Raw genomic sequence first — 27,250 nt, 5'->3', positions numbered from 1 at the left:
ATTTATCTTAAAACAGGAACTAAATGATTACAGTTTAAGTCACACATTTTTTTCACTAAACTTTTATTACAATTAGAAATTTGTTTTTGTTTATAAAGATATAAAATTAAACTCTTATCACTGTTATCTTTTAAACATAATATTTTTTGTAGATGAATCGAATAACTAGTGCAAAGAGTTCATCTATCACACGATAACTGAACGATGTTTCTGTTTATGTAGGTGCGGAGGAGAGTGCCCCGGCCACTTAGGCCTGCTCGGTGCATAAGTACTCGACGCACTCAACCATACAAGTTGTCATGTCAGCCGAAATATCGTGTCTCCTCGCCCCGAAAAGCTTGGATCAAGACAAACAACAAACGAGTTTGTAATGAATACGAAGCCGGCGCGACTCGTCTATTCTTTCTAATTTAACAAATACGTTAATGTTTTTTTATGCATACAATCTGCAAATTATTCAATTTTGATTTATTTTTCAGCATTTATTCAACAATAAATTATACATTATGTGCAAAATAAACGTGGCACTTGTTTAATTAGCTTATTAACAAAGACATTGATTATAGTACTTTTAAATGACATACTTTTACTTAAAACCATGTTTTAATAACAAAAAAAAAAACATATTATGTTACGCATTAAAAACCATAAATGATAATACGTTTTATAGTCTACACGAAACGATGACAAAATAGGTCGCCTGGAAAAGAATTCTATATAAAGAAATTAACGAAAATAACACCGGTTTGTTTCCAATATTCACAATTCATTATGGTTCATCCATTACTTTAGGAGATTATCCTTAGACACACATATCTATACACGTATCAAGTTGACTTTTTTCGTTCTGACATTGATGTATGTTAAAAGCCTACTTTTTCTATTTAAATATTTATTTAAACGAACTATTAAGAAGTTCGTTTAAATAAAGCGGCTATATGAAGGTCAAATAATTTGCATATTCTTTTGAAAAACGAGCGTTAATTAATTACGTCTTCACTTTTTATGCTTTCTTATTTGATGATTGGTTTCATTTAACTATTTTGCTCAATTCTGTTTATGCATAGTTTCTACGTTATTCACAAGTGTGTAGATTTAAGATGTATACGTTCTAACACACGGAAATATTATATATATATATATATATATATATATATATATATATATATATATATATATATATATGAATGTACCTGTTTGTTTGTTACTAAGCGATAATCTAAAAGAATACTTAAATGATGGCTTTGAAATTTCGTTATAGCATTTTAATCGCATACATTCATGTTTTTATATACTTAATATAAAAGAAATATTACAATAGTAAAAATATTTATTTCAAAGACGATGTTTTTCGAGACATACAGATCTACATCCTACCCTTTCTTTAACATTTCTCTTTTAGTGACCTTCAACTACAGACATTCTTTAAAATGATTTCTGTTTTTTTGTTTGTTTGTTTGTTTTTCTATCATCGAATTATTGTCGACAAAACATTAAACTTTCACGTAAACAAAATCGGCAACAACATTTAACAATTTCTTATGATTTAGAACGAATCTCTTTAACTCTTTAGAAGAGATTCGTTCATGTTTAGAAACGAGAGTTTTGGACGCTATAACACTCTATTTTTTAAGACAATAGCCTTGTCGAATCGTATGACTTTACCATAACAAAACACAGTATTTTTTTTCATTGGAAATAATAACAGTTTTGAAACGAGAAATATAAAATGATACTAAAAACAAACTTCAAAATACTTTATTTAAAAATAAGCTAGAAATTTTAAAATAATGTCTTTATTTTCGTTATAATTATTTCCAAAATTACGTAATTTCAAAATCAGACAATTTTCGAAGTATCAGAAATTCGACTAACAATTCGAGCAAATGTACTAAACGTTTAGTTCTTCTGTGGTCCACATGCAGTGCATGTGACATGCACATCGTTTATTAATAAAATCATATGTAAAGTCACTTTTTTAAAAATCAAATAAAAATCTATTTTTTTTATATTAAATTGCATTAGAATTCAAACAGATTAAGGTTAGTGAGTAATTATTTTGAAAATGTGAATGTCTTATTTATTTTTTCATTTAATTTTCACCCCAAACAAGGCACAGTGCCAATTTGAAGTAGGAGGCTACTATCGGGGACATAAGTTGTAGTGATATTATGAAGAGAGATGAGCAGCAATATGTCTGTTCACATTACAATTGAACTTCTGCATGCCAGTACAGTTGGGAAAGCAGAATCCCGGAAGGGGGTTCCAAAGTATAACAGTAGGGAAGAAACTATTGGAGTAGAAGGCTTTCTTACATCTAGGGATCTCTAACTGATTGTCAGGTTTGTTGTGGGTCGTCGAGGGGGTACAAGTGCTTGTAGAAGTGCTTGGAGAATTCACCATTAAAATACTTGTAGAACAGGCAGAGAGATGCAACATTCCGTCTGTAGGAGAGAGGCTGACGCACCAGCCCAAATGTGACAACAGTACTCCATATATGAGGGAAGGGTGGCCTTATAGAGCAGTGTTTTTCAACCTTTTTGCTAGTGCGGAAACCCTGGAAAACTTTTCCGGGATCATGGAACCCCTATGCAATAATTTAGTTGTATGAGGAAAAAAACAGCACTTAAAGTATAAAATAAAATAAAAATACTTATGATTAACGTATTGTACACGGTTATTTTATATATATTATATTATTTATATATTATATTTTATATATATTATATTTTATATATTTTATATATATTATATTTTATATATATTATATTTTATATATACAATATTTTATTATTTTATATTTTATATATATTATATTTTATATATATTATATTTTATATATTTTATATATATTATATTTTATATATATTATATTTTATATATACAATATTTTATTATTTTATATTTTATATATATTATATTTTATATATATTATATTTTGTATATACTATATTTTATATATATTATATTCTATATATATTATATTTTATATATATTATATTTTATATATATTATATTTTATATATACTATATTTTATATATATTATATTTTATATATATTATATTTTATATATATTATATTTTATTATTTTATATTTTATATATATTATATTTCATATATATTATATTTTATATATATTATATTTTATATATATTATATTTTATATATACTATATTTTATATATATATATTATTTTATATATACTATATTTTATATATACTATATTTTATATATATTATATTTTATATATATTATATTTTATTATTTTATATTTTATATATATTATATTTCATATATATTATATTTTATATATATTATATTTTATATATATTATATTTTATATATATTATATTTTATATATACTATATTTTATATATATATATTATATTTTATATATATTATATTTTATATATATTATATTTATATATACTATATTTTATATATATATTATATTTTATATATATATTATATTTTATATATACTATATTTTATATATATTATATTTTATATATACTATATTTTATATATACTATATTTTATATATATATTATATTTTATATATATTATATTTTATATATATTATATTTATATATACTATATTTTATATATATATTATATTTTATATATATATTATATTTTATATATACTATATTTTATATATATTATATTTTATATATACTATATTTTATATATATTATATTTTATATATATTATATTTTATATATATATTATATTTTATATATATTATATTTTATATATATTATATTTTATATATATTATATTTTATATATATTATATTTTATATATATTATATTTTATATATATTATATTTTATATATATTATATTTTATATATATTATATTTTATATATACTATATTTTATATATATTATATTTTATATATATTATATTTTATATATATTATATTTTATATATATATTATATTTTATATATATTATATTTTATATATATTATATTTTATATATATTATATTTTATATATACTATATCTTATATATATTATATCTTATATATATTATATTTTATATATATTATATTTTATATATATTATATTTTATATATATTATATTTTATATATATATTATATTTTATATATATTATATTTTATATATATTATATTTTATATATATTATATTTTATATATATATTATATTTTATATATATTATATTTTATATATATTATATTTTATATATATTATATTTTATATATATTATATTTTATATATATTATATTTTATATATACTATATTTTATATATATATATTATATTTTATATATATTATATTTTATATATATTATATTTATATATACTATATTTTATATATATATTATATTTTATATATATATTATATTTTATATATACTATATTTTATATATATTATATTTTATATATACTATATTTTATATATACTATATTTTATATATATATTATATTTTATATATATTATATTTTATATATATTATATTTATATATACTATATTTTATATATATATTATATTTTATATATATATTATATTTTATATATACTATATTTTATATATATTATATTTTATATATACTATATTTTATATATATTATATTTTATATATATTATATTTTATATATATATTATATTTTATATATATTATATTTTATATATATTATATTTTATATATATTATATTTTATATATATTATATTTTATATATATTATATTTTATATATATTATATTTTATATATATTATATTTTATATATATTATATTTTATATATATTATATTTTATATATACTATATTTTATATATATTATATTTTATATATATTATATTTTATATATATTATATTTTATATATATATTATATTTTATATATATTATATTTTATATATATTATATTTTATATATATTATATTTTATATATACTATATTTTATATATATTATATCTTATATATATTATATTTTATATATATTATATTTTATATATATTATATTTTATATATATTATATTTTATATATATATTATATTTTATATATATTATATTTTATATATATATTATATTTTATATATATATTATATTTTATATATATTATATTTTATATATTTTATATTTTATATATATTATATTTTATATATATTATATTTTATATATATATTATATTTTATATATATTATATTTTATATATATTATATTTTATATATATTATATTTTATATATATTATATTTTATATATATTATATTTTATATATATTATATTTTATATATATTATATTTTATATATATTATATTTTATATATATAGATGAAAACAAAATTCTACATTCATTCTTATTTGTTCTCATAAACAATGGGAAACTTGGTGTTTCTTGCACAACTCTTTAATATTGAGTCGTATTTTTGACAGACACACCCGAATTTCATCTTCCACATGCAGCAATTGTGCTGAAAATTCAAATCCATACAAATAAGATGTTGAAAATTGCACAAGAACTCGTAGCGCTTTCTGAGTAATTGCAGTCTATTCCTTTTTAACCAGCAACCAAAATGTATTCAAGCTCGGTATGCTTTAATGTTAATGTCGTGTCATTTAGAATACTGGCAAGTTCTTCATCTTCCGCTAATGTGAACTATTCTTCTGATGGTTCAAATTCTACAAATGGGTTTCTAATCCAGTCTTACTGATCAACAGAAAAATATTTCTCAATATTTGCTAATAAAGGATCCAAATGGTTCCAAATTAGGAGTCTAATTTCTTAAGAATCTCTTTTAAAAATATTTGGAAACGTTTGCAAATTTCCTGCACTGATATGTTTCTTCCATATTGTCAATTTCTACTTCAAAGCATTTATTTTATTAGTTCATGTCAGTATATTGTCATTCCTGCCCTGTTCAAGGGGGGTAGCTCATGAAATATATCAGCCCTACATACTAATGACACATGGTGTTCGACGTAAGCATATCTTATGCTAACTTCGAACACCATGTGCAATTACTCAAACATTCTACAAAGTGTTTCAGATTTTCTTGCAAACAAAACGTCAACAACTCATCTCTTAATTCATATAAACGAGATAATACTTTCCCCCTTGACAACCATCGTATTTCTGTGGACTGAATTAAAGCAGAGTCGTCTGCATCTATAGCCAGACAAGGTTTAGCAAACTGTCGACATTTAAGTGGCTTCATCTTGATGTAATCGACTATTTTCACTGCCATATCCAATACAGATTTTAGTTTAGATCCGAGAGTTTTATCAACAAGTGCTTCTCTATGAATGAAACAATAAGTTTGGATAATATTGGGATTTTGTTTTTGTGCGATTGGGATGTCAGTACTACTGTCAGTAATTATTTAAGACATCCTATCATTGCCGGGCACCATCTGTACAAATACCAGCACAGTCTTTCCAGTTTAATCCAAAATGCTTTAAATACGAATTCAAAACATAAAATATATCTTGTCCTGTCGTTGTGGCTGTCAATTCTCTGCAACACAAGAAGTCTTCTATGATATCGTCATCATTAATAACGCGTACAAATACAAGGAGTAGTGTAATGTTTCTACTCTCATCAACTTGAAGTTCAAACAAATTATGTTTCAGTATTTCTGACTTAAGATTGCATTTAATGTCTCCTGACATGTCTTGAATGCGACTTCTTATTGTGTTGTCAGAAAGTGGAATTTTATTTACCTCTGGTACACCCTGTTTTCCTAACATTATCCTTACTATTTCTTGGCATGCAGGTAAAATTACAGTTTTAGCGATGGTGTGAGATAGTAATCTATCTTGTTTCAGATAATGTACGTATTTTTGTTAACATGATACTCTGACGTTGAATATAACTTCTTTCGTTCAAACATAAAAGCATTTTGCATCTTATTTAAATCTATACGAAGGGTATTATTGGGCCGATTATATGGGGTTTCAACTAAAACTGAAAAAAAAAACATTGAAATAATTGCGTAAGCATGAAGCACTAATATCTGTAGTTATAAAAGAATAATTATTATTTAATTATAATTATCATATCCCTTCAAGAATACTTAAGCATGGGCACTGTCTGGAAAGTATAAACTATGTGGCGGTCAACTATCGTTTATGCAACGTTGACGACTTCAATCGTTCAAACACTTTGGATTGTCAAACATCTGCGCCCGGAGTGATCATTTATTAGTTCTTAATTCCCCTCATTCTCGTGGAAATTGTTTGGTGACAATTTAGAGGCTTAGTAAATAGAGTAAAAGTCACATGCATACACACAAACACGCATACAAACACAAACACAAACACAAACACACATAAACGCAAACACAAACACACATAAATGCAAACACAAACACACACACACATACAAACACACATACAAACACACACAAACACAAACACAAACATACATAAACGCAAACGCAAACACACATACATAAACGCAAACACAAACACACACACAAACGCAAACACACATAAACACACACAAACGCAAACACATACAAACACACACACAAACACAAACGCACACACACACACAAACACAAACACACACAAACACACACACACAAAAACACATACAAACACAAACACAAACACACACACACACACACAAACACAAACATACACACACATACACACACAAACGCAAACACACACAAACACACCCACAAACACAAACACACACACACACAAACACACACACACACAAACACACACACACAAACACACACAACTACACACACAAACACAAAAACACACACACAAACACAAACACACACAAACACAAACACACATACTCGGCTTCAATATCACCTCATGTAAGTTTTGAAAAAAAAAAGATTTTATGTAATATTCATTCACTTAAGATTACAAGAAGAGAACGGTGTTCTTTCATCGAAATTCAGTAAGTATTCCATAAAAACATACAAATGGTGCCAGAAAGATATTTGCTTGCCAAGTCAATGATGAGATCGTATGCAATAAATAATTGTGGACAGGCGATAAAATAGTTTTATGGTGTTTATTTAATTTTAGTAAATGGGACACCATTTGAAGTTAAAATATATTTAATATTACGCCCAAAAATTTAGTAATAGGGTTAAGCTTAAACATAGAAAAGAAAAAGACAAGGTATTCTAGTAAAAAATATAATAAATTTATAACTTGCAATATTGTCGCATTAAGAATTGATTAGATAATTTTAAATTCTTAATGCTTCAATATTTTAAGTTATAAATTTATTATATTTTTTACTAGAATTTCTTGTCCTTTTCATTTCCATGTTTAAGCTTAACCATATTACTTTTCATGCTCGCATTTTTTTATTATTATAATCCATGGTTTTTCCAGGCTTCCACTAAATTCACTTGTTCTTTGTTTAATTTCAGCCTTATTTTTTGCCCCATAAACATAACATACACATATGTAATAACAATGTACGCACTCGTCTGCTTTCAATCTCTTTGTTTCACTTGTAGCTTCTCTTTTCGCGAGAGCGGTGAATTAGTAGTAATACTAGTCACTGAAGCGACATGGTTGCTATGGAAACCAGTCATAAAAAACGTTGCCCACATCCTTATGAATTTTTACGATCTTGAATACCGATAAATTCATTATAACTTTTGTTTAACTGAACGAAAATTGAAAATTATTTTTTCACAATATAGCCGAGAATGTTATCTATAAACTGTAATAATTGTTTGAAATTTGTTCGGAAAAAAATGAGTCAGCGGTAAAGCTTTAAAGCAGTTCTAAGTGACTAAAACTGCTACTTAAGCATATATTAAAACACGGTAGTGTTTGAATTATATGTATATATGTATATACATATACATATATATATATATATATATATATATATATATATATATATATGCGTGTAACTACTTCATTTAATCACATAAATTAATATACGAAAATATAATTTTATGCGTAAACTTTAAGTATTTACTTCAGCAGGGCTTCATACATAGGTAGAGCTAGGTAGTAATTTCTGAAAATATATATGGAAATTAAGCTACACAGAATATTCCGCGTTTCATCCACGCTAGGATTCGTCAGGCCCGAGTAGGTGTATTTCCACCCATAAGCCTGACGAATACTAGCGTGGATGAAACGCGGAATATTCTGTGTAGCTTAATTGCCATATATATTTTCAGAAATTACTATATATATATATATATAAATATATAGAGAGATATGTATATATATATATAGATATGTATATATATGTGTGTATATATATATATATGTATATATATATGTATATATGTGTATATATATATATTTGTATATGTATATATATATTTATATATATATATGTATATGTATTTGAGGAAAATACTTAGGAATACGATCGCATCATTTATCCAATTGCAGCCTCTTTTGGCATTATTTTTTTTAATAATATTTTAATACACGCGTAGAAATAGGGACAGTAACATAAAAAAGAAACAAATGAAAACAGAGTGAGAGAGAGAGAGGAAAGGAGAGAGAGAAAGAGAGATAGACAAACAGTGAGAGTAAGAAATAGAGACAATGTGAAAGAGAGTTATAAGGACAAAGAGTTAATACTAATCTTACACATCTATTTTTATGCACTTAAATTAATTCCTCATACGGTGTACCATATCTCGGAGACATTATTATTATACATTATTTATCTATTCCACCCTGGCAACGCTGGTTAGCCCGATTAGCATTCAGTAAAAAATGAAAGTTTTTCGTTTGTTTCTTTTTTATTGGTTTCTTATTTGTCAATGATTCATTGTTAAGTAACCAATCATTAAAACCTGCCCGTTCACGTCCTTACAAGAATTGCTTTATGAAAAGCAGAATTTTATACATACAGCCAGCCTGAATGGCCTATATGTTTGCTTCATTTTTCTGTACACTAGCCCAGGCATATAATAATAATAATAATAATAATAATAATAATAATAATAATAATAATAATAATAATAATAATAACTATTACAATAATAACGATAATAATAATACTATTAACAACAACAATAATAATAACAATAACATCTATAATAAAAACAATAACAACAACACTAACAGCAACAATAATAATAACAACAATAATGATAATAATAATAAAAATAACAGCAACAACAACAACAACAATAATAATAATAACAACAATAATAACACCAATAATAATAATAATAATAATTATAATAATAACAATAGCAACAACAACAATAATAATGAGGACTAATAACAACAACAATGACAACAACAGTAATAATAACAATAACAACAATAAAAATAACAACAACAACATAATAATAACAACAACAATAATAATAACAACAACCACAACAAGAATAACAATAATAACAACAATAATGATAATAATAATAAAAATAACAGCAACAACGGCAATAATAATAATAATGATAGCAACAATAACAACAATGATGACAACAACAATAATAATGACAACAATAACGACAATAATAACAACAACAATAATAATAACAACAATAGCAACAATAATAATAATAATAATGACTAATAACAACAATGACAACAACAGTAATAATAACAACAACAACAATAAAAATAACAACAACATAATAATAATAATAACAACAACAATAATAATAACAACAACCACAACAAGAATAATGACAAGAATAATAATAACAACCACAACAAGAATAAAAATAACAAGAATAATAATAATAACAACAACAACAAGAATAATAATAACAAGAATAATAATAATAACAACAATAATAACAAGAATAATAACAAGAACAATAATAACAAGAACAATAATAACAATAATAATAATAATAACAACAACAATAATAACAACAACAACAATAATAACAACAACAACAATAATGACAACAACAACAATAATAACAACAAAAATAATAACAACAACAATAATAACAAGAACAACAATAATAACAACAACAATAATAACAAGAACAACAATAATAACAAGAACAACAATAATAACAACAATAACAACAACAGCAATAATAACAACAACAATAATAACAAGAATAATAATAATAACAACAAGAATAATAACAACAACCACAACAAGAATAATAATAACAAGAATAATAATAATAACAACAACAACAAGAATAATAATAATAACAACAACAACAAGAATAATAATAACAAGAATAATAATAATAACAACCACAACAAGAATAATAATAACAAGAATAATAATAATAACAACAATAATAACAAGAATAATAACAAGAACAATAATAACAAGAACAATAATAACAAGAATAATAATAATAACAACAACAATAATAACAACAACAACAATAATAACAACAACAACAATAATAACAACAAAAATAATAACAACAACAATAATAACAAGAACAACAATAATAACAACAACAATAATAACAAGAACAACAATAATAACAAGAACAACAATAATAACAACAATAACAACAACAGCAATAATAACAACAACAATAATAACAAGAATAATAATAATAACAACAAGAATAATAACAACAACCACAACAAGAATAATAATAACAAGAATAATAATAACAGCAACAATAATAACAACAACAATAATAATAGCAACAACAATAACAACAATAATAATAATGTGAAGAACAACAACACTAACGACTAAAACAATTAAGTACAAACAAGCAGAAGTGCCAGGGGACTACAGGAAAGACGAAACGGGAAGAATACCACCGTAATACTTGTAGGAATACTAGAAAGTTCCGAAATATCTGATTAGAAGACTAGGAGAAATTGGCATCAAAAACAAAACTGACACCATACAAACAACAACATTGAGAAAAAGAAGAAAAAACGGCTAAAATACCCATAGGAAACACTGATAAACTACAAGATAAGTTGAACTAAAAGAAGACTTCGTCGTTAGCACAATTTGAAATTAAGATTTAACATGCTCTGATGAACTTGAGGAAACTGAGATTGTTTATAAACACATTCTATAGTTTGACATCTCCTTGTTCCGTCTGACAAAAAAACAAAATAGAATCGGTGGTACCAACATCAGTATATATCAGAGAAATTAGTCGGGGAGGGTCTGAAAAGTTAGAGAGACAAAGAATGGATAGTACCATCCAGATCTCGACTAAAAGTTAGCAGTAGAATTTCGAGGAGGTGTATTTCCACCCAAATTTAGATACAACTATCCATTGATGATTGTAAGAAACTGAGAATACTGAAATTTATAGACAGCTATCACTCAGGCCCCAAAAACAATATCGATTTTACTAGTAGGCGATCACTAGACATAACTTAAATTCGGAACACTGGAATAACAATTATTAAGTAGTTTTAATTTTGAAATAAAAGCAGGGTCAGGAAGGACACTTGAAATGAAGGAAATTATTCTTTGTAACTGACCTTCTTTATGACGATAAGACGCAACAGAGTGCATTACCACTACGGTAGTAAGATTAGTTCTTACTAAATATTTGGGGTGCTCACAATCTTCAGTTATAGAGATGGAGGATGTAAATAGCGACGAATTTTTTTCTGTAGTTAGTCCGAAAGTTTTCGACAGAATTCATGATCAAATTTTCATGGTATGCACGTAACCTAGCCATAAGAAGTTAGTGACTGGACTTTGGCGTATCGGTTTTCGAACAAAGAAGATTAGAGGATAGCGGAAATTAGAGAGTAGCCGAAAATGCATATGCAAATTAGGAAGTATGCGCGAGAAGAAAAAGGAGAAAAATGCATCACGTGGTTCGAGAAGCAAAGTGCCTGTCGAAGAAAATGGACGTGTAAAGTCGAGGACGAGAATGAGCCAGCTGTGGGCGGCATGCGATCGATGGAAGGAGAAACGCCAGACTAGATTGGCATGTGGCAACGAGAGACCTTGTAAGTTCGAGACGGGGAATTAACGGTAATAAAAATTAACGGTAATAAAAATTAACGGTAATAAAAATTAACGGTAAAAAAATTAACGGTAATAAAAATGTTTGTTAAAACGAAAAAATGCCGACCCGGATTTTTATTTATTGCTTTCCACTTTTATTTTTATGAATTACTAATAAAGTATAACGCCGCGTTACATATGCGTAACGTTACATATGCGTAACGTTACATATGCGTAACGTTACATATGCGTAACGTTACATATGCGCCAAATATTTATTGCAGGAAAAGTGTCGGAAATCAAGAAGAGAAATGAAAAAGCAAAAATCTTATATAAACATATACGTTCATCAAAATGGATTTGGTTTTATTAGATTGAAGTAGTGCTTGACTGAACAGAAGAAATCTACAAACTATAGGTTGTAACCGAAAAAAATATGAATTCCATGAACAAATGAAATTCGTAGCTAATTTTTATCTTTTTACATAAATGTATTCATCTTCTAGTGTCTTTGTGCTTACGGATAAATTATTTTGATACACCGATTCTAATCAAACTACGATAAATAATGCTGAGCCAACATGAACATTTGAGAATACAAGATGAGGTAAGAAAACGTTGCAACCTTGTGAGTATATCCGGCGAAAGACAAGCCGTCGTGCAGTGGGAGGCGAGGTCATCCGTTCAACTTAAGGTTTCTATCTTTATTCATGGATAAGCATCGGTTCCATTAGCTTAGAACAGAACCTTACACTTTCTATGTACTTGTGTTATGTGAACATGGAAAAGCTATCCAAATTGCATATTTTATATTCAGTTTATAAATAAATGTAGACGAGTTGGAGACATTTCAGTCTATTACACATGACGATAAATTCTGTAGGTATTAATGTGTTGGTGGCATCACACGTGTGATTGGCGAAAATTTGACAAAAAATCAACACTAGTGATCACGTGAAATGCTGTGTATTGCGACCACACCTGAAATCATCTTCCTCGTCTCAAAAGCTGTGATTACATTCTTTCATGCTCGTTTCTTCTTTCTTTCTATTATATTGAACCAATTGCTAAAGTTTGTGCATGGATGAAAGAGAAAATTAGATATATTTTGGTATTTTTTCTCCATACAAGGCCAAAATCAGGAATAAGGTTGATTTATAATGTGGGTAATAGCCAATTCCATAAAAATAAGCAACTTGGATATGAACAACAGTACCACTATCATCTTGTCGACACTCCCCCGACAGCATCCGTCGTCAGATGACGAACATTGTCCTCACTTTCTCATACGAGATTTGTTCAGAAGGTGAGGAGAACGAGAATGGATGAACGAAGGACAATCAAATATACACGTATATGTTGTTGGGACATTTTTATTTTATTTTTTCTCTTATCAAGTGGAATTAGCGTTTTATTTGATATTTTTTGCTCTTATTTTGTGTTCACGCAGACCACACCGAGTAACTCTCCTGATCTCAGATTGTCTAAACGATTCCCATCGAATCATATTTTTTTGAATCGTTCTTTTTTCTGTTGCAGTACAAATTTCAAAATGACGATGAGTGTAAAGTTGAAGGCGCTCATTTAGCAATTTATAGAAATGACTTCAGGGTCTCAATTCCGTTGGCAGTCTGACCGGCCGTGTTATTTTAAAAATTCAGTCCGTGCTTCAGGATGCAGCGAAAATCGTGGACCTTCTCCAGGGGTCGGGGATTTAATCAGCACGAGAAAATGGTTGCAGACGAATGGATTAAAAAGGCAGAAACTTGATCTTTATAGTTTGTTGCCGAAAATAGGATTTAAGCTTTCGGATGGTAAGTCGATATCAACTTTCTAGATTAACACCCTCAGCTAACCCTAACCCTAATTCTAACCCCCACCCCAAGAAAATTATACTCTTTCAGATGATTACGTGTGAACACACTAAAACCTTGGCGGATTAAAAAAAAAACCAATTAACTTAGAATTTAAAGTAGGGAATTAGTTTCGTTTACAAATTAAGCGTAAAATTATCATGAGTTAGACCCATTCTAATTTTTAAAGCTATGTCATTAAATTTGTTAAGATTATCATGAGTTAGACCCATTCTATCATTAAATTTGTTACGCTTAAACTCAAGTCCAATTGGCGATATCGTAAAACTTAATCACTTAAAAATTCGACCTCCTTTCAAAGAAATGTTTTTAGTTAACTAATTAAATAAAGCGCTAACGTGTGGTTTTATGACTTTGCTACTCGACCTTGGATTAAAGGTAAAATATTTAGTTAAGTGCACTAAAAAATTAGAATGATCCGGAAATATGAGAATGTTAAATTTATATGTGCATCTAACCTCCAATCTGAATTATTTTTTCCAAAGATAATCATAATCGCCCACAAAAGTAAAATCACATTGGGGTCTAGATATAATTTATTTTTGAAGTTGAGAAACTTCTAAATGTGTTCTTTTTATATATTGCATAGAAAATCTTGACAAAATTGTTGAGATTTTCAATTATGTTTACACATGTGCCAAAACCGAAAAAGAAAATAAAACTTTAATTATTTCAGAGGTGACAAGACAGCTATAGAGTCAGACCGGAGCTATTAAAATTTAAAACCTTGTCCGAAGTGTTTCAAATCTTTTAATATAGCACGATGAACTCTTTGAGAGGCATCATATAAATGTTAAGCAAATAGGTGCAAAAGGAAATTCAAAAGGTTTGCAAAAATAATTGGCTAATATTTAAAACGACATATGATGATAGCCGAGCTTACAAATTTTAGTTTTAAAATATAAAGGCAGAAAATTATTCCAAAATTAGTAGATATTATTAATAAAATATGGATAAAATATTTATCTTTAATCAGACTACATTTGCTCATCAGAAGGACATACAAAACTAAGCTTGCTATGATTCTCGCTCAATTTCGTAGCACTCGAAGTAAACAAACTCACAGACTCATCGAGCACTAACATAGTAATATAAAATAGATTTGTAAATTGAAGTGGTCATAAGAATACTTATCGTGCAAATATTATTGATAAGTTAATTTTTAGTTAATTAGTTCCAAGCCTAAATGTATTCATTAATTCATGTTTAACCTCCGGTAAATTTAATATTTTTCCTTTTGAACGAAAAATTATAACAGGTAAATTTACCTAGAGTTACGTCCCTTCGACTTAATATTTTAAAATTCAAATTATCACTTGGTATTTAGATGGTTTATTAATTAAAATTATCTTAAATCTATTATTATACATATTTATCAATACACTTCATTAGTATATACGGTATTATTCAGTAGGGGGAAATTAATTGACATTCATTTTTTGTATGTATATACGTATATAATTTAAAATAATAAATGTCAATAAATTTCCTCCTACTGAATAATAATGTATATTCTAATGAAGTGTATCGATAAATATATATAACAATAGATTTAAAATTATTTTTATAGATATCTATTTTCTTCATCTTATAACGCCACAGTATTCAACAATAATCAAACTGCAATTACAGAAGTAACTATGGATGGAAAATCTTCAGATTATATTTAGCCCGAAAACTAATATATTAAGGAAATTAACCATATTATAGTTGATGCCAGCAGATATTTTGAGATTTATTGTTAAAAGAATGTGTCGCCTTTTTTTTTATTGCATCCAGAATCCCAATGTGGCAATTAACGAAAAAATACAAGCCCTCCTACTAATTCAGATTGTTTTTATGCAATTCATTTACAAGCCCATTAAATCTGTAACTTGTGCCGAATCTGGGAACCCATATTAATAGCAACAAATTTTACTCAATTTTTTCCTGGTCCATAGTTTATTATGTGCAATTGATGCTCGTCAGGTTAGCTTAATAATATCTATTTTTAAGTTGGTTACACCAGTTTCAAATTTAGCCATGTTAAGAGAATTATCTAATAGAGAAGGAGATATAGAGGAGTAGTACGAAGCATAATAAATTTGTTATTGTAAATAATTTTCAAATTTTCAAACGAAGAAATGACCTCATTTGAAGAGTTCCATAATATGTGTTAACTCATGATTTTATTACTGGAATAAGTTGATCCAATATTGTTTTGCTTATTTGTCCAATATCAGACACACACGCGGATAGTGATCGAATGGAGAAGTTAAGTTTATTTTATGGTCCTTCAAAGAATATCTCAATTATTTTTTCGTATAAATGTTAAAATTTTTATTTGTAAACAATGTATGACGAGCCAAACGCTATCACGTCTAATGCCCAAATGACACTGCACCTGCGTGATAGTACAGGAAATTCGGTTTGTACTGATTGTATGAGTTTGCGACTGGGAGGTGCGTGGCACTCTGCGATGGAAGCGTGGTAGTATGATTCCAGATGTTCCATCAAATGCATGGTGTACGGCGTTCCCTCGATTGTAATATGATGTCAGATGTTCCAGAGATTGTGACACGTCGAGCCATTTTCTCCCTGTGCGGGAAACTGATCGGGCATCTGCCCATGTATGGGTAGCTACGAGCAGCAACAGTAATCATAAAGCGATGGGCCAACACCGTAACCCAAGGATGGGACGACACCACAGAGGATGTTCCACTTCAACAAATGCTCAAGGAAACAATAGCCAAGGTGAAGCATATCGATCTCTCACAGGGTCAATGGCTTGTAAACGGACAAGACGTAAAGGTATGGGTGGACGCAAGTTCCCTGGCGACCAGCGTGCTCCTGGAACGTGATACTATTGTCTTCAAAGATGCATGTTGGCTGCGATCTACGAACGACGTGCAGCATATTAACTTGGCTGAAATTGATGCAGCCTTGAAGGGCATCAACATTGCGTTACACTGGAAGTGCAAATTTAAAACGGGCTCAGGCACTTAAAAACGGACTCGGTAAATGTGTATCACTGGTTAGTTGACACGCTCACTAGAAAAACTAGAGTACGCACAAAGGCTACCAGCGAAATGTTACTCCGACAACGATAAGACACGATAAAATCACTGGTAGAAAAGTATGGACGTTCAATAGACGTGCTCAGGTTCCATCGAGTCAGAACTTGGCAGACCCCATGACACGTGTTCCACAAAGGTGGCGTGATATGATGAAATTCGCGACTGAGCCTGTACCTCTGACTTGTGCTAAAAAGAGTAACGCAATGACTAGCAGTCAGATGATGGAATTGCATAAGAGTAGTGGACATCCAGGCATCCGACGTACAGCATCTTTCGTTCGGCGGGTTTGCCCAACAATTACCAAAGCTGATGTGAAGTCAGCTATCGGAGAATGTGAGGAATGTCGGACAATTGATCTGTCCCCAGTTAATTGAATACCAGGGAAATTGGCGGTGCAAGCTAATTGGCAAAGGCTGGGGATGGATATAAAACACTTTAACGGCAAACATTTCCTGACGCTCATCGATTGTGGTCCAGCGCGTCTTACCATTTGGCGGATGTTGTCGCAGCAGGACTCCAGACACATCATTCAGCATATATCGATATTATTTGAGCGTGGCCCACCGCATGAACTGCTTACTGACGACGACACTGTATTTACCAGTAGGGAATTCAAGGAGATTTCCGATGGTTGGGGAGTAGGGTTAGGGTTTCGGTGTGCATACGTGCCAGCAGGAAATGGCATTGCAGAACGATGTCACCGCAGTATTAAGCGGATTGAAGCCAGAAAGAGATGCACTGTTCAGGAAGCAGTGTATTGGTACAATGTCACGCCCAAGGACGATACATCATGGTTGACTGCACCTGCCAACCGGATCTATAGATATGAAGTTAGGTTGAAGAACATCGACCCAGTGCCAACATTACCAGCCTCCTCACAAACCCAATACCACCTGAGTGACCCTGTAGGGGTAAAACCGCCAGGTTATCGATGCACATCCAAATTCCAAGAAGGAACAGTAACGGAAGTGATCAGCCCGCAAGCCATTGGTGCTTATGTTGTCCCGCACCATGTGAAGGATATACGACCCCGGACATATACCATCCTCTCTGGTAATGCAGATGATAAGATTTCAGGTGACACTGCATGTATTTCATTGCCTGGCCGACAACCAACCCAAAATGGAGAACCCTCGGAACACCGACCTGATGCCATTACACCTCGCAGAGCAGACGAGACTTCAGATGATATTGAGGGTATTACACTGCCTAACCCACAAACAGTACAGAAAAGAGACACCGGAACCACCCTTACGGTAAAGTACACACCGAAGATTACCAGGGCGACCTTGCACATGCTGTGATCAGAGATCAGGGAGGAGTGTAGACAATGTATGGCGATCTAAACGCTATTACGTCTAATGCACAAATGACACTGCGCCTGCGTGATGGTACAGGAAATCCGATTTGTACTGATTTGCATGAGTTTGCGACCCCGCGGAGATAAAAGACGTCGGATATTTTTGTGTGAGTGGCGTTTCAGAAAGAGGGTGAAGAAGAGAAAAGACTCAGCATCGCGAATCGAGGTCAGGAAGAAAGAGACAGTAAGAAAAAAGGACTGAAAATAGAACATTCTGCTTCATAATAATATTTAAATGTTAGTAAATTTCTAAAGCGGTAGAATTTATATCATCTAAGTCTTTATCATTGGCAATTTCATAGTTTTATGTATTTCTTTTAGTATTAATTTATTGCAATTCTCAAAAGTCATACTTTATGCGTTCAGAGTTTTATCTGTTGGTACTATTAGGATTGTTCTTTATTATTTTAAGTTTTATAAATACATATATATATATATTTATAAAACTATATATACATATATATATTTATAAAACTATATATACATATATATATTTATAAAACTATATATACATATATATATATATTTATAAAACTATATATACATATATATATGTATAAAACTATATATACATATATATATTTATAAAACTATATATACATATATATATTTATAAAACTATATATACATATATATATTTATAAAACTATATATACATATATATATTTATAAAACTATATATACATATATATATTTATAAAACTATATATACATATATATATTTATAAAACTATATATACATATATATATTTATAAAACTATATATATATATATATATATTTATAAAACTATACATATATATATATATTTATAAAACTATATATACATATATATATATATTTATAAAACTATATATACATATATATATGTATAAAACTATATATACATATATATATATATTTATAAAACTATATATACATATATAATGATGAATATTATTAAAATGTTTATTTACATTCACATGTATTTCATTTAACCTTTTTCACGAATCATCAGTGACGACTGTTGTGTTGGTCGCACGATTTGAATGAAAAGCTAAAATAATCTCTGACTTTCTAATCTGAACTATAATCAGGCCGCCAACCCAACAGTCATGAAAGGGGAGAATTAAACTCTATTTAGGTCCATACAAACAAACATAGTTGAATAATTTGTCATAAGTGTTCAATAATTTATATATTATATATAATGTGTCAACATTTTGAAATCAGGACATTAAACAAATCGTTCGATGTTTTTCAGGTATTTCGTTATAGCAATACTAAATAAAACCATTTTGTTTATTTATGTTCTATAAACTGTACATTGCTCTTCATTGCATGCAACAATTTGTACAAAAGTTAAATATCTTATTTTTGTGATAAAATCCTTTATCAAATTCATTGTCTACATAACAAGTTATGATTTTTAAAGTGTTTCTGAATGTGCATGAAATATCAATCACTACTAATCATTTCTTTATAACAACATTTCATTGCAATATCAGAGCATTCGACTAAATTACGAAATATATAGAGGAAAACACAATTCGATTTATTGTGATGTATTTTTTTCGTAACTTGCATGTTCAGAAATTGTCAAAGTAAATTTGAGATTTTATGCAACTTTTTGGCTCTTTTTTGCAGTCATGTATTTCACATACTTTTTAAGATTGAGCAAAGCTGCTGGATAAATTCAAGATTCGGAGAAAGTAAAGTCACAAGTATTTGAAATTATTTATGCTTCAAATCCCAAGATTGCGACGTACATAATTTCAGCCTTGATTGAATGCAATGTAGAATTGTTAACCGCCAAAAATACTAATTAAAGTAACAAATGATATTGAAAAAATGTATCATCTAGAAATAATGTTTATTACGTAATAACATTGATTGTGTAATAGTATTTATTATGTCCTACTATGGATTATGTAATGTATATATATATATATATATATATATATAAATGTATGTATATATATATACATATATATATATATATATATATATATATATATATATTATAATGTTTTGTCATGGAAAATTTCCAGTGGGTTGGACGCATTTTAACATCTGCAAGTTCATTTCTTATCATGCCGGGTTAATATATAATCCCGTCCCCCGTCGACTATTATGCAGTGGCCGACCAATCATCATGGTTCATTAATCATGTTGGTGAACTCTGGACTCACCCGTGAAGAGAACATCTTTGAATTTTCTGTGCCTAAGCATCACACATTTCTTTGTAAGTTTGGAATTTAAAATGGTCAAGAAGACTCATTATAAAATGAGTCTTCTTGACCATTTTAAATTCCTATCCCATGTACAAAAGAGTAAGTTCGGTATGATCAAATATGTCAGAACTTGTTCTACGGAGGTATTTTATCACCTGTCTACATACTTTTCGAATGTCACACCAAGATAAGCTTGTTATCTTGCTTGGGTTTGATTACGAGGTTTACATATATGATTTCGATATCTTTATATTTCAACCAAGCTCATTATGTAATCACCTTAAGATAGTCATTTTATGAGACTTGAATCAAGTTGTATTGTTTATGTAACGTTTTAATAACATTCTCGTACACAAGCAACAAAGTGTGACGCAATCGTATGTAATACTACAATTGAAATGTTTCCTGCCTACTTACATAGCTAAATTATTTTAATATATTATAACGTCATTATAACGTTTCCTGCCTACTTACATAGCTAAATTATTTTAATATATTATAACGTCATTCCTTTCACGACTAATAATTAACGTTAATCCCCTTATACGTTACTATATCTCACCACTATAGACGTTACTATATCTCACCACTAACACAATTCTAACTAATCCTAATTCTTAAAATTAACTATGACCACTAAAATATTAACTATAATCCAAGAAGTCACTAAACCTATCATACGAACACAACCAGAACTTGACACTAATCTCCTCTTTTGAAAATATGTTCTCCTTTAAAACTACCAAAGCTATTAAAAAGAACATAATATGATTATTTTTATATTTCCGCACGTCTTTTATTTTCAGCCCAACCTCGTAGACGTTCGACAACGCTTGTAATCTTTACGCGTTTTGTGGATAATTTACTGTCTTTTAGTCTAACAAAGTACCAAAACATTTCATTCTTCACTGATGATGTTAATGTTTCTTACAGTTTCTGATCGTCTTTATTCCAACATTTCGATCTGTAGATTTTTCCGCACTTTATTCACCTTAATTCTTTCCAGATTACGATATTTCCTTGAAGAAGCCAGTCTCTTCCAGATATGGCAATGGACTTTTCCCGCAAGTTTTCAGAGCGGATGGTCACACATTCAACGTAAGTTTTCTCTGTCATATTTTAGGCAGAATTCGCTTCTAGAAATCGGAATTGATTTTTCTATATTCTTCATTTTTTACTGTCGAATTACGAATAAATTATTTTTATGCAATTTTTCTAAAAATTATCTAAATGTAAAAATAATCTGTATGCAGATAATCGAATTTTGGTAAACGCATCTTCAAGATATAATCAACATTTAATGTTTTTTTTTTTTGAATGTCGAGAAATATTTTATTGAAGCAATTTTTAATTGCTTACCGAGTGAATCTCTTTACAAATAAATAAGTTGACGAACAAAATTCTTACAAGTTTATGAACGGAGTTTTGCTTAACAAACTGAAATGTGAGGCACGTGGCGACATTAATCAAGTTTACAGTCCGATTATGCATTTATGGGTTCATTTTGTATACGATTTTATGCATCCCTTTTTGCATACTTTGTTGTATTATATGCATGAAAGATTGTACAAAACAGTTTTGAAGCTTTTTATGTGAGAAAAAAATAACTTTTAATCTGATTCTCATTGTAAAATTAATTTTAATTACGAGCAAATTAATTTTCAAACAGTTTTAAACGAATTAAATTCGCCAATCTGACTGTATATGCCAACTTCGTTATATTTAAGTTAAAATAGCTGACGTTATAGTTTTATCAACTGTTTTGTTAGACACGAATAAAAGGAAACATATTTAAAAAATTGTATTTTCTAGCATGAATTCTGTTATCCAAGAATGAATGACGACCCATCTATACTCCTGCTTTCAGACCTTAGACCTAAAATAATGATTTTATTCTTATTTTTACTCCCTATAATTTTCAAGTTATAAATAAAATAAAGTAAAACGTTGCTTTTGCTGTTTATGGATGTCAGGTGCGAACGTAGATTCAACTGCATCATGATAGAAAAAGATAATACAAAACTATTCTTCGGAAAATTTTACTCAAGAAAATTCTGTTTGATCTTTTCATAGGCCGTTTCTCAATCTCATCTCCTGACTAGCCAATGCATAAAAATATTGTATAAGTTGAAAATATAACAGTCTAACATCAGGCACGTTTCAGAATTTATTTTTAAATGTCCTTATATAATTTAAGATAAAGGCTCACTATAAAATATAGTTAGTAAAATTTGTTTTTATAACGGTTTCCAACTTTTATTGAATTTCACTTGAAAATAATGACCAGACGATATTTTTGTCCATGTTTGAATGGTTGGCTCATTTGAGTCACGTAGCAGTTTCAAATTGTATACACTGGCAAACGACAGTGGTGTTTTTCTTTAGAAGGAAAACTGATTTTGGCTCGTCAACATCTTAATGTTTCATCTCCATGGATACTGTTCTTCTGTTATGAAAATTGTATTTACTAAATTGTTTTCCTTTCTTGATAACGATAGAATAATGCCGAAAAGATATCCGAACTCACTTTATTTCATCATACCTTTTAAAATATAGAGAAGTTGAGACAATTAATCTCTAGTTATTTAATTTTAACTTTAAAATATTTTGGACTGTAGACATTTTTGTGAATTGAAGATACTTTAAAAAGACTCTTGCATTTAATTATCTTGGAAAAAAATCTGAGAATAAAAAGGATATTTTGACAGAGTCAATGTTTAATTTTGTGAAGCGAAGACGTTTCAAATTTATTTTCATGAAAAAGATTCGAGAATTAGAAAAAGATTATGACGAGAAGTTATTTGGAAATAACTTTTATTCTAAGGAAAAAAGATTATGACAATGTTATTATTTAACGAATCTGGAGTAAAATCTCATCCAAATTTATACAACATTTATTGAAAAATCTAAATGTCTTGTATTTTAGTCAGTGTGACTAATTGTTTAAAAGTGTTCCTGAATTAATATTCGTTTATTCAAAAGATAAATAAAAAGAAAAATAAATATGTCTTCGTAAATTCAGTTTACTTTCTTATTTCTTAAAAAAAAAAGGAGAAATTATTTTAGGAAAATATTATTAGAAAGAAGTTATGTATAAATATTTTTCATTTTCATAATCTCCAGTAATATTTTTATTATTCATTACTTGAGAAAAAAAAAGAAAAAAACATAAGAAAGAGAAGAAACGTATCGAATCCGAGATTTGATAATGATTCCAAGTAACCTTTTCAATTAAAAACTATTTTATTCATTCAGCCGTGCAAGATTCCCATCAAAAGAATGAATTGTTTCATTGAATTTTAGTCGCAAGTTGTGCAAGATTTCGTCAAAAAAATTACTTAATAAATAATTATCATCTGCCAATAAGAACTTTTTAACGAACTTTGAAAAAATAAAACACACAAAAGACAATTTTCTGCTAAGAAAATTAGTTGTAATGATAAAATTTCAACTGTGAATATTCTATTACTTTTTTTAAAGAATGACATATGGGCCAATATACATTGTCAATCCTTTTCCCTTTATTTTCATTAAAGTTCCTTGACGTACAAGCTATCTTGTCATTCATTTTTATTTTGAAATTATTACATAAAGCAAGAATTTCGTCAATTTAACAAAGCGAAAGGTGAATGAGTAATTTATAAAAGATCAATCAACCGAATTGATAGAAGTTGCCGACAAGTGTGTGATGATAAGCAGCAGCTGAATCTGTCTTCATCAACTCTTTTTATCCATTCTTCATCGGCAAGGTTGAATTCTCGCTCATTTTCCAACAAAACGCACAAAATACAGAGGGAAATTCATAACCTTTAATTTTCTTTGGCTGCAACATTTCACACCTCGCACTAGTTTTGTATTATTTAACGTTTCGCATTGTTCTTGTCATCATGTCCAACACTTGAAGTTGGGTGAGATTTTTTCATTTTCAATGTCTCTTCCATACACAATAGAAACGGCGGGGAAGTAACAGTGGCACCGAGCTATTTTAGTTTCATGTAGAAACTGTCCCAACTGGACTAAAGGAACCAAAAAGTGACTGTAAAACCAATAGTAACTGTAACAAGGCCGATAGCCATTAGTTGCGTGCTCTCGTGTAATGAATGAATGCGTGAATGTAGGATTGACATGAAATTCTTAAATATAAACCAGAATGACCGAAAAATGGGCTGAAATGACTTCAATAAATAAAAAGTAAATGACTTAGAATGACTTTAATGAATTTAAGGATGAATTGAATGACCTTAAGAATGACTTGAATGCTTAAAAAACAACTTGAATGATCTGGAGAATTATTTGAATAGCTTTGAGACTGACTGGTTGTAAAGTGGGTGAAAATTAAATTAATACAGAAAAGTAATCCCCCACTTTATATCACAATAAGTACAGAATGTAGTAAGAAGAGATACTACACTTTGATCATGGCCAAAAGGCCAAGAAAGGGTATTTATTTGCTCCCTCATCGAGCAAATTAGGCACAAGGCCGATTTTTTATGTGAGGAGTGAAAGGGAAATGGGGGCCAACTCCCCGGGGGGTAGGGAAGCTGGATAGTGACAATTGGTATGAAAGGTTGCCCCTACATTGACCAAGGTCTTATATGTGGGGTTGCCCCACATATCGTCTTTGCTTACAGTATCTGCCGGAACAGATACTGCACTTTGAGATATTAAATCTTTTATTCATGTTAAAAAATACAGTCAAAATCAACGATGAACAAAAAACTTAGGCACATGGCCAACTCAAAAGGGGGGATTGTGGGGGTCGTTGGTCATCCTTGTCACTCCAGAACTAAACAAAGTCAAAAGTTTCTCCCAGCTAGTATCTTCTTTCACCATAATACCGCATTCACCCTTTCATATTGGGGGACGTCCTACTTAACTCCCAATTTTTAAAACATTTTTTATTGACGTGTAAAAACAAAAAAGATAACAATAAAATGGTACAATAATTCATTTGTGTCGAGGGCGGGGGAAGAAAAAACAAAAGGTGATTAGTAGGACCCTCCCAACCCCGTCTAGTTGATAGACTGCCCGTTCCACTAGGTTTGTAAAAGGAACCTCGCTTCTGCGGGTCAGTCTCTAGGTGGGGATGCCCTCTAGATGGGGGTGAATGGAGAAAAGAAATTTTTGTGGGTAAGGGATGGAGGTTAGTTTGTATTTCTTTTTCTCCAAGATGGGTAAAATTTAGAGGAAGGGTTGAAAACAAAAATTGCAGGTAAGAGGGGATAGGGATCTTGGAGGCTTCCTAATCGGGGAGGGATGGAACACACACTCAGCTAGCTGAGAGGCTACTTGTTTAATTTTACTTTACAGAACTGCACGTTCCACACCTAGGCGGGGAACACGTATTCAAATTTGGCTCCTCTTCGTACACACAGACTTGCCACATGTATCCATCTTCTGTCAAATGCCACGCGATGCAGCCTTCTTCTATCACATCTGATCTTCACCCGTAGTTGGTGTTTAAAGAAAGCGATCAGATCTTGATCAGAAAAAGACAACACCCCCCCCCCGGCAACCTTGCAGACGCGACGTCCAAATCACCATTCTCGCCACGGCCAGGATCGTAACGTAGACCACTTGTCTTTCCCGGTCCCACGGCGGCCTCACGTTGTCCACAACATTGGATACAGTAATTGGATGCTCAGGATCGATGCGAGCCGTCACTCTGCTGACATACGACCAGTACTGACGGAGTTCGGGGCAATCGAAGAAAGCGTGATCCGTAGTTTCTACGGCCATTGTACCACAATGGGGACAATCAGGCGACTCCAAAAACCCGGAACTGCATTGTATGTTGTTGAGTGGAAGTGCATTTCGGGCCAATCGCCAGGTCAGAGAGAACTCCGAATTGTTCAGATGACTCGAACCTGGCGCCCAGCTCCACGCGGAGCGGAT

The 27,250-nt window shown here is 29.2% G+C and overlaps 2 protein-coding genes and 1 pseudogene across 6 annotated transcripts in view; 1 reads left to right on the top strand and 2 right to left on the bottom strand.

Annotated features, from left to right (window-relative positions):
- LOC145261120 (von Willebrand factor A domain-containing protein 3B-like) overlaps positions 1-27,250 on the top strand; it is a 290,745-nt gene that overhangs the window by 5,942 nt on the left and 257,553 nt on the right. For all 5 annotated transcript variants that reach the window (XR_013864415.1, XM_080119364.1, XM_080119362.1 and 2 more), the window contains 2 exons: positions 14,393-14,667; positions 22,362-22,453. Coding sequence is in view for 4 of the 5 variants with exons in the window: in XM_080119364.1 (XP_079975490.1) it covers positions 14,454-14,667; positions 22,362-22,453 (306 nt within the window). In the remaining variant the exon portion in view is untranslated. The remainder of the gene's footprint in view (positions 1-14,392; positions 14,668-22,361; positions 22,454-27,250) is intronic.
- LOC145261124 (cytochrome P450 3A11-like) overlaps positions 1-27,250 on the bottom strand; it is a 273,410-nt gene that overhangs the window by 152,171 nt on the left and 93,989 nt on the right. The gene's annotated exons all lie outside the window — the stretch shown is intronic.
- LOC145261371 (U2 spliceosomal RNA) lies at positions 25,679-25,797 on the bottom strand (annotated as a pseudogene).

Source organism: Euprymna scolopes, chromosome 37 (assembly GCF_053919585.1).
Source record: "Euprymna scolopes isolate OS-2025 chromosome 37, ASM5391958v1, whole genome shotgun sequence".
Classification (NCBI taxonomy): Eukaryota; Metazoa; Mollusca; class Cephalopoda; order Sepiida; family Sepiolidae; genus Euprymna; species Euprymna scolopes.
Note: the sequence above shows the minus strand (reverse complement) of the source record. Positions and strands in the feature narration are given on the sequence as shown.